Here is a 10,628-nt window from a genome sequence, read left to right on the forward strand (position 1 = left end):
AACGCGTTGCATATTTGGAGTTCATAAACAAAATATATTGACTGTGTTTACTACAGTCGTTGTGTGTCTACTTGGAGGAGGTAAGTCCACCACTACCTCCTCTATTTACCAAGAATTTGGTTTTTAAGCTCATTTAGCTTCCTTTCAGTGGCGTACCTAGGGCATTTGACACCCGGTGCTAGGTATTGAAAGACACCCCCCCACCCACGGTACACCACCTGCGGCGAAAAAATGGGCGTGGCTATGACCGGATGGGGCGGAGATAATTTAAAAGTGCACCCAAGTTTTAGTCAACCTTTCTCCAGAAAATTCCCATCATTGCGCAGCTTTTTTCCAGAAAATACACAAAATGTCAGAAGCTTTCAACATAAAATACACGTAATGCGAGAACATTTCACCAGACATTACACGTTATGTGAGCAGATTTCACAAGAAAATACATTCAATCATGTCGGCAGATTTGACCAGAAAAAAAATCATTCAATCTTGCGGTAGATTTGACCAGAACATACACAATGTCAGAACCAGATTTCACCACAAAATACACAATATCGGTAGTTAAACTGACCACAAAATACACAATGACGGTAGTTAAACTGACCACAAAATACACAATGACGGTAGTTAAACTGACCACAAAATACACAATGACGGTAGTTAAACTGACCACAAACTACACAATGTCGGCAGTTAATCTGACCACAAAATACACAATGTCGCTAGCAGATCTGACCACAAAATACACAATATCGGTAGCAGATTTGAGTGTTGGCAAGCTGATAGCCTGGTGGGTAGGTGGTGAAGGGTGAGCAGCCCGATTGCCTAGTGGGTAGGTGGGCAGCCTGCTGGGTAGCAGTGGTGGGTAGGGGGGCAGCAGTGGTGGGTAGGTGGGCAGCCTGCTGGGTAGCCTGGTGGGTAGGTGGGCAGCCTGCTGGGTAGCCTGGTGGGTAGGTGGGCAGCAGTGGTGGGTAGCATGGTGGGTAGCCTGGTGGGTAGGGGGGCAGCAGTAGTGGGTAGGTGGCCAGCCTGCTGGGAAGCCTGGTGGGTAGGTGGGCAGCCTGCTGGGTAGCAGTGGTGGGTAGGTGGGCAGCAGTGGTGGGTAGGTGGGCAGCCTGCTGGGTAGCCTGGTGGGTAGGTGGGCAGCAGTGGTGGGTAGGTGGGTAGCAGTAGTGCGTAGGTGGGCAGCAGTGGTGGGTAGCCTTGTGGGTAGGTGGGCAGCCTGCTGGGTAGCCTGGTGGGTAGGTGGGCAGCAGTGGTGGGTAGCAGTGGTGGGTAGGTGGGCAGCAGTGGTGGGTAGGTGGGCAGCAGTGGTGGGTAGCAGTGGTGGGTAGGTGGGCAGCAGTGGTGGGTAGGTGGGCAGCAGTGGTGGGTAGCCTGCTGGGTAGCCTGGTGGGTAGGTGGGCAGCAGTGGTGGGCAGCAGTGGTGGGTAGGTGGGCAGCAGCGGTGGGTAGGTGGGCAGCAGCGGTGGGTAGCCTGCTGGGTAGCCTGGTGGGTAGGTGGGCAGCAGCGGTGGGTAGGTGGCCAGCAGTGGTGGGTAGGTGGGCAGCAGTGGTGGGTAGCCTGCTGGGTAGCCTGGTGGGAAGGTGGGTAGCCTGCTGGGTAGCCTGCTGGGTAGGTGGGCAGCAGTGGTGGGTAGGTAGGCAGCAGCGGTGGGTAGGTGGGCAGCAGTGGTGGGTAGGTGGGGTGGGTAGGTGGCCAGCAGCGGTGGGTAGGTGGGCACTGCTGCTGGTGGGTAGCCTGGTGGGTAGGTGGGCAGCAGTGGTGGGTAGGTGGGGTGGGTAGGTGGCCAGCAGCGGTGGGTAGGTGGGCACTACTGCTGGTGGGTAGCCTGGTGGGTAGGTGGGCAGCAGCGGTGGGTAGGTGGGCAGCAGCGGTGGGTGGCCGGTGCACCTGTAAAAGAAAAAAAAAACATTCACTTACCTGCATATGAAACCTCTCTTCCGAATCCCAGGCAGCCTCTCTCTCCGCAGCTCCTCTTCTTGAATGTCCAGCGCCGTCTCCTGCTGCGTCATCAGTGCAGGGCTACGGGAAGATGGCCGCCGAAGCCCGCACTGGAGACAAAAATAGACGGCAAGATGGCGTCGGCTGCCATCTTGCCGTCTATTTTTGTCTCCAGTGCGGGCTTCGGCGGCCATCTTCCCGTAGCCCTGCTCGGGTAAACTGAGGGCGGCTATCAGCCGCCCTGTCAGTGCCCGTTGCCGGCGCCTGTGGAGGGGAAGCGCCGAAGGAGGGGACCCAGGTGAGGGAGATGTGGGGGGTATTTCCCCCCTCCCCGCCGACGCTGCCACCCCTCCTTCAGCGCTGCTTCCCCTCCTGTGTCATCAAGGCTTCTGGGGAGGCCTTGATGACACCCCCCTGGAGATGACACCCGGAGCGGAGCGCTCCTGGCCGCCCCATGGTAGGGACGCCACTGCTTCCTTTTATCCTTTTGGCGCCTCTGTTCTCCTGCATAATATTGAGTCCACCCTGGGTGGAGGGTTGAACCCCCTTTTTTCATCTACAGAGAGTGACTTCTTATTTCTGAGTGGGGTCAGGAAAATCTCCCCATCTGCCTTTACAGTGGTTGCCTAATGGTAACCCTGGTTTGTGAGTATTAATATTTACTCTATCTAGTAACCATTTACCAGTACATATTACACTATTGGGGCTCTTGGTGTTCCTTGTTTTTATCTAGCTCATCCAGTCAGACTTTAGTGAGGAAAATCTGATCTGCATATGCTTGTGCATGGTCTACAGCTAAAAGTATTAGAGGCAGAAGAGCAGCAAGACAGCCAGAATGATAAGTATTCTTAAAAAAGAAACGTAAATATGTCCCTCTTTCAGGACTGATGTATCCCATTCTTTAAATTGATGTATTTCTTATTTTCAAATGTTAATATGAAGGAAAATGGACCAGGATAGAAAGGACCAGTGTGGCTTGAATTATAAAACAACATATTTTTCTTATGAAATCTGTATAATTTGTGTTACTAGGGGTGTGCTTGGGGCATGGTTATGGGTGTGGCCAGGGGTGTGGCTTAAGTGTCCCTCTTTCTGATCTCAAAAAGTTGGGAAGTATGCATGCCCAAACAGAAAAAAAACTACTATTCCTGAAATATTTTTAATTTAATGTGATTTCAAAATCATGAACCTCTTGAAATGTTGCTTGCTTTGACCTTTGATTATTAATTTGTTGATATTTTTTGTGCCCCAACTAAAAATTGCATGATATTAGTAGCCTTCGGAAAACTTCTGTGTAGTGGTATTTTATCACTTCTTTTTTTAGCAGTTGTCTATAGTCATGACTTAATTGGATTAATAAGTTCAAAGGACTTTTCACAAACACAGGAGATAAGGAGCAAAGAAAGTAAGAACTTATAGGTGCATTACTCTGACTCTTCTGTTCAAAAGGAGTAAAAGCAGAAATCAGGGCCTTCAAGGAAGAGAACACTAACACAGTACTTTGAGGAGCAACATTTTGGAATGCAATGAAAACATTAATAATGACAGGCCATTGAATTGTAGCATTACGATGACCATATGGAATATTAATCTAGGTTTAAGACATTACATTACTTTAACTTTGGATTTTGCTAATTTAACAAGTGTTGTGTGTTACTTTTCCAGGAAGAAGAAGCGAGCTGTGATGATGATGGTGATCGTAGTCCTTTTCTTTACAGCCTGCTGGGCTCCCTTCCACGTGGTGCACATTCTATTTGAATACAGTAAGTTGTGTTCATCAGGTTATGCTGCATAGACTGGAAGTAAAACATACCTTAAGGTGTATCCTAACGCAGAATGAAAAATCTGTGTGTTGACTATGTAAGTGGCGGCTCACTGTGTGACTGGTACGGAATGTCTCAGGGAACACATTGAGGAAAGCTTCCATATACAAAGGGGGATTGTGAGGAAACGCGGAAAAGCCGCCGCGGGTACTGACGGCAGGGCGGCTGAGTCCGCGTCCAGCGCAGCGGCTGGCATACGGAGATGTACGCCTGGCACCATGAGAGGATGCGGAAAGGTCGCCGCATGTGCCGACAACAAGGCGGCTGTTTCCGCGTCCAACGTGGCGGTTTGTATGCTGCAGCGTGCGGTTGATGTGGCTGGGTCTGTTAGTTCACATAAGCGAATGGAGAGCTACGCGCGCGCGACCCAGAAGTCAGGACCTTTATACCAGCAGGGGAAGTGTCAGCTGATCAGGACGATCAGCTGATTCCTGCTGGACTCATGATTGGCTGAGTGGCTCGGGCGGGGCGGGAGACTCCAGCAACTATATATTCTGGTTGCTTGTCAGTTGCTGGTTGTCGGCCATTGCAAATACTTTATGTGTTAGCACACAGACCTCAGTCACATCCTACAGTGTGTTGGAACCAGGAGGACCTGGGAATTCACACTGAGCTAGATTGCTCTCGCATACTGTGTCAATGCTATGTTATGCTATAGACTAGTTCCAGGGTGTTGTGACTACGGACCTCACACCCAAGCCTAGGAAACTTAAACTGTGTCAATGCTATGTTATGCTATAGACTAGTTCCAGGGTGTTGTGACTACGGACTTCACACCCAAGCCTAGGAAACTGTGTCAATGCTATGTTATGCTATAGACTAGTTCCAGGGTGTTGTGACTACGGACTTCACACCCAAGCCTAGGATACTGTGTCAATGCTATGTTATGCTACAGGCTAGTTCCAGGGTGTGGTGACTACGGACTGCACACCCAGGACTAGCATTGTGTACTTGTATTTCATTAGCCTGGTTCCAGGGTGTAGAGAGCTAGAATCTCACACCCACTTAGGGCAAGACTGTTCTCCTTAGCAGCAGGGCATCCTGCAACCTAGCCTAGGTCCCTCTCCTAGGGAGCTTTGGCTACAGGGATTCACCCACAGTCTGGGGTGAATTCCCTTCATTACTACCTCCAGTCCCTCTGGTGGTTCTGACTCAAAGTGGTACTGTTACATCATACACTCATATCTCAGGTGTCCAGAGGTTAGACATACCTGGATTATTGGTGATGCTGCAGATCATCCATAATCTGGTGTATATCTGTATTACTGGTGATTCTGCAGATCGCCAATAATCGGATTCTCTCTGCGTGTTGACACCAATTGTTACAGGGATGTCCTCTTCTTTCTTTCACCTCATTATTTAGCTCAAACAAAACTCAAAATGTCTGTCCACAGATATACCTATCTATGGCAAATCTGTATACTCCTCAGACATCCCAGTGCACACGTGTAGCTGTTTCAGAAAAGCAGGATTTGAAATAGCACAGAAGCAGTGGCGTAACTATAATTCATGGAACCCCTAGCAAAACTTTGATGCCCCTCCCCCATTGGTCACACCCATTCCCTTGCCCCCTGGTGCCCTTCATGACCTGCAGGCCCATCTTACAAGGGTCATAAAGCAAGTGTGACCATCATGATCTTCACACCCATAACAAGTGTAGCCACAAAAACACCTGATCTGGAGGATATAGCTCTTTATTGGAGGAAGGAAAGGTTAGTAGTAGGGGTCCCCCACAGATTTGGGCCCCCCTGAAGTTGCAGGTGTTGCTCCCCTATAGTTACACCCCTGAAAAAAAGTGTAGTGTGCCTTTTAAAGTAATAGTACAACGCCTTTTGTTCATTCATGTGTAGATTTAAATGCATGAAACATCATTTAGGCACAACTGATATCAGGCCCCCAGCACAAGAGCACAAACGTACAAACGGACATGCAGAACAAAACAATGCTTCTCTATGGCCAGGTTTACATTAGCGTTCGCTGTCCGGATTCGCCGGTCCGGATCCGGACCGTATACTGTACAAACGGAACGGACGTTCGGCATAGCAATGCAAAGTCTATGCGACCGTACACACGCGTCCGTTCCGTACGGACCGGAGCCGGACCGGATCCGGACTCCGGACACTTTTACAACATGCGCTATTTTTAAGGTCCGGATCATCCGGCCGGCGCACCCGGACCGAAGCCTGACTGTACCGTCCGGCAATAGAAGCCAGTGGGAAACGGAAAGCACAGAACACACTGGCTATAAAAACCAGACGTTCTGCCCCACTTCCTATGCGTTTTCTAGCGGCCATTTTGGATGGGGACACATGGGCCCAGCATTTCTGGAGTGGAGCAGCAGTGACTTGGTGCTGGAGCTGTTTGGCAGTATTTCGGACGTGGAGGTGAGGCCCTACACAGCGGAGGACCTGATTCAACAGGTGCAGCTTCTGCTGACCTCCCAGACCCCAGGAATTTATATAGTGTGTTCTCTTTAAAAAAACGGATCCGGATCGCAGCCGTATTCATACCTGATTGAAAACATATGCAAACGGACCGGATCCGGATAGGAACCGTACGGGTCCGGTCCAGTACGGTCCGGATCCGGTCCGGACATCCGGTCCGTTTTTCCCAAAAACGCAAGTGTGAACTATGGGTCCAATCACACATATCTGTGTTTGCCAAGTCTCAGTCTGACTGTTGCATTTCACAACACTGCTCTGCTTTTTCATTTAAAGGAGAGCTGTGACAGATTTATTATTAAAAAATATATATATAACAGTGCACAGAGCAAAGTGCGTGTAATGCCATGGGCCTAACGATCACTGGTAGCGGGTATACAATTTACCTGCTTCCAGGTTCAGTGGTTCCTCTGTGCTTCAAAGCCAAACATTATTTGCTGCCATCCACAGACTCCAGATCATGTGACTCGTATCAATCATGTGATCAGGAAGGTGGCAAATGACAGTAGAGAAATGCTGCTGTAAAGCATGGAGGAGACCAGCAGCACCTTAAAGCAGGAAAACATTAAAGACAAACCCGTATATCACGCTTTTCTCCTGGCAGACTCAAAGCACAAGAGCTGCTGCCACTAGGGCATGCTCTATAGGCAGTAGCAGTGTTAGGGAGACTTGCTTAAGGTCTCCTACTGAATAGGTGCTGGCTTACTGAACAGGCAGAGCTGATATTCGAACCCTGGTCTCCTGTGTCAGAGACAGAGCCTTAACCATTACACTATCCTCATTATACTGTTCCCTGTGCTACTCTGCATGGGGGGAGAAGGTGGCAAGGGGTGGTTTTTATGACTTAATGGATTTGTTTTTGGCTTTTTTTAGCGTATAAAAAATATATTTTCTTGTTCACTGGCTGCACTTGCCGGGGTGGGAAAGTTGTATAGGCCAAGGGGGCCATACTATCTTCTTTTTCAGGAGCCCCCATTCAGTCTAGTTACACCCCTGTGTGGTATCTAAAGCAACTGGACACAAGGATGCTTTATATTGTAGGATGTGCCATAAATTTTGTCATATATATATAGTAATGTTGGCATTATTCTTTAGCTTCTTCACAGAACAAAGAGTAGACATACTTTTAATCAATAAAACAACATAACCCTTATACAGATTTCACATTTGTTGTCTGCAGATGACCTGGAAGAAGAGTACGATGATGTCACTGTAAAAATGATTGTGGCCATTGTGCAGGCTGTTGGATTTTTTAACTCGTTCAACAATCCGGTGGTTTACACTTTTATGAATGAAAACTTTAAGAAGAGCCTTGTGGCTGTGCTGTTTTGTCACTTTAAAGCCCAGGATCAATCTGAAAAAAGAGACAACACCCTAGAGAAGCCCAAGGGTGGGATGTCTGCTTTCCTTCACCGGAGAGAAGGACGCAGTCCTCACAGCCACTTGAGCGCAGAGAACCTGGAGCTCCGTCTATGTGAACAATTTCCAACTGCTAGACTGGAGTCTGTCACTTACCCTCTGGTGAACTCTCACAAAGACCTGCTACCCAATGGACAGTCTGCATAATAACTGTGCAACCAACCAGAGATGGGCTTCTAGTCAATGAAGAGATCACAAAAAAAATTATAAGGGAAAGGCAACTTAACCATAACCATGCAATGTATGAAAGTTGTGTTGCCCTTATCCTTAAACAATATATTGATTTCCAAACACATCTACAAATATACTGTGGGAGTCAGAAAAGAAAACTTGTGAATCCTCATAATTGATAACTATTTCAGGAAAGACCATAGGAAGCACATCCTTGTTCAATCCAGCAGCTCAAGAGTAGAGTTGTTCAATGAGATGCAAATAATTCTGACGTGCTTGCAAATTCAATGCAAATTTTATGCAGCTTGGAATTGGACCAGTTAAAATCAGCAGGAGGTGCATTTGATTGCCTCAGTTCCAAGCTGCACATGATTTTATTGGAAGTCGTAATTATTTGCATCTCATCTCTACTTAATCACAGCCATTCAGTGCACGTTCTCAGGGATACAGCAGTGGAAGAAAAGGAATAATTTGTTATGTTACTTGTATAATGTACGGTTGTGGTTCAGCAATGTAACTGTTTATTTCACCAAGATAAATGCAATTTCTTGCCTTTTTTGTTTTAATAAACTTGATTAAAACTAACTCAGAATGTAAGATAACTTGCATTACACATTTCACAATAAATTGCTTTATGTATAAATCCTCCTTGCTAAGCCCTCGGAGAACACAACCATGAACTACAGGCTTTAACTTACCGCTTTTTGAATTGGAAAAAAAAGATCAATAATAGTAAATATAAACATATATATATATATATATATATCTAATCAAACAAACACTGGGAACTTACTTTCACAATTCTAATATTACCATAGCATACTGACACTCCTACAGTTAGAACAAATGTCTTTCATTGTTGAATACCACTTTCTCAGGTCAGTTACTATAGAATACAACAACAATTATGACTGGAGAGATAAGGGTTAAACCAGCTTAAAAATAGTAAGCACAGAGTCAACGGGAGCATGGCCGGATTTCTGGCAAGGCCGCATAGGCCATGGCCTAGGGCACCAGATAAACAAGGGGCGGCTTGCACACAGTGGGCATTATTTGCAGGGCATTATTTGCAAGTGTCCAAACAAATGAAAGTGGTCAGTATAACTGCACTATTAGTACCAGCTGGCATCTGCCTGTGCTGTGCTACAGGCAGCTGCAGTCCGTTAACCAAACGTTTGTGAACAGTGTGTGTGTGACTAGTAAAAAGCCAGACCTTGTCCAATAACATAGCAACAGCTCCAGGCAGTTACAGAAGGCCGGGTCTCACACACTTGGTGTGGGGATGAAAAGACTAGGGGCAGCACCAGCAAATAGTACAGAATACAGAAGGCAGCCTCTCACAGTACCCATTTCTTAATTATTGATTGGCCAGCGCTGTTACCCTGGAGAAAGCAGTGGGTACAGGACTCACTTTTACGTGTTGCTGACCCCACCCAATGTCCAATTGTGAGCCACTTTTGACTATTTGTGTGTGTTGGACGGCTCCCACTACGCCCATCACCTGTAGATCGCTTGATTGACCAGTTCCCCCGTGTGACATGATTGATTCACTTCACGTTGCCATGGAGACCTCGGCACTAGCCCCAATAGTGGACACCATCGGCCCAAAATTGTTTGGATGGGTGTGTGTGGAGAGAGGTGGTAGGATACGGTTTCGGTTGGGGCGGCTGGTAATAGTCGGTCTTGGGTGGTAAGAAGTACAAATCCGGCCCTGAACGGGAGTCCAATAGTGTAGTATTTTAAGAGCATGTAGAGTACAATGTAATAAAGGAGGGTACTCAAAAAACCTCATGGAAAATACTGGTAAAGAAACAAGAGATTTATTTGCACTCGGCAACGTGTTCGACCACTCATTGTTGGATTGAATTTTTTCATACCTCTAGGAATTAGATACCATTTGGCTATATAGTTTAGTTTTAAATTATGTTAATTAAATTTCTAGCTGTTACCTATTATTTTGGGCCATATATATTCTAGCTTATTTTGTAGTATTTCTTCCCATTTCAAGTGATAAGGGTGGGCCTTTTTTGTGACTGCTGTGAACATATGAATTTATAACATTGACACTGTGTTTTACCCGCAAGGACTTGTTATTCATATTCATTTAATTTGTATATTTCTCTTTTATTTTTCCTAATCAGTCTGGACAAGTAATTCTTAGTTTATCTCACCCACCATGACTCTTCTGTTTCCTCCATTACACCCTTGATGCCCAATTTCCCCTTTGCTATTAAGTGTATCAGTCTGGTGTCTTTATCTAGTCCAAGGATGTCAATACTCAGTCCTTAAGGGCCGAGGTCCACACACATTCTTGGCACAGCTCAAATGAATTGATGGGACTGAATCAGGGCAGTTGTGTTGATCCATTAGAACACATTTCTCTGTCCATCCTAAGCACAGCCATGGATATTGCCCTTAAAGAAAACCTGAACTGAAAATGAAAAGTCAAAATAAGCATACACAAGTCATACTTACCTTCCATGTAGTCTACTCCTCAGTGTCTTTCTCCTGTCCCGCGTCCTGTTTGTTCACTGTGATCAAGGGAATTTTCCATCCTCCATTTTGAAAATGGCCTTTACCCATAACAGCTTTCTGGTCAGCACACAGTTAAACTGTAACATCGCCCACTTGAGCCATAGGGAAACCTGGACATTACCTGGTACATCAGTTTTCCTCTCAGCTATAACTGACAGCAACTGATACTTTACTGACAGCAACTGATATATTTCAGATCTGACAAAATATTGTCAGAACTGGAAGGGATCATGGTCAGAAGAAAATGGTGAGCTTCTGAGAGGAACTGATGGCAAGGTAACTATGCAATGTTCATTT

The 10,628-nt window shown here is 46.5% G+C and overlaps 1 protein-coding gene across 1 annotated transcript in view; it reads left to right on the forward strand.

Annotated features, from left to right (window-relative positions):
* Positions 1 to 8,329, forward strand: part of LOC137561145 (pyroglutamylated RF-amide peptide receptor-like) — a 257,791-nt gene extending 249,462 nt beyond the window's left edge. The window contains exons 5-6 of the mRNA XM_068272405.1: positions 3,608 to 3,705; positions 7,387 to 8,329. Of these exons, the coding sequence (XP_068128506.1) occupies positions 3,608 to 3,705; positions 7,387 to 7,772 (484 nt within the window). The 3' untranslated portion in view covers positions 7,773 to 8,329. The remainder of the gene's footprint in view (positions 1 to 3,607; positions 3,706 to 7,386) is intronic.
* The last annotated feature ends 2,299 nt before the right edge of the window (positions 8,330 to 10,628 follow it).

The sequence above is a fragment of the Hyperolius riggenbachi genome, chromosome 3 (assembly GCF_040937935.1).
Source record: "Hyperolius riggenbachi isolate aHypRig1 chromosome 3, aHypRig1.pri, whole genome shotgun sequence".
NCBI classification, from domain to species: Eukaryota; Metazoa; Chordata; class Amphibia; order Anura; family Hyperoliidae; genus Hyperolius; species Hyperolius riggenbachi.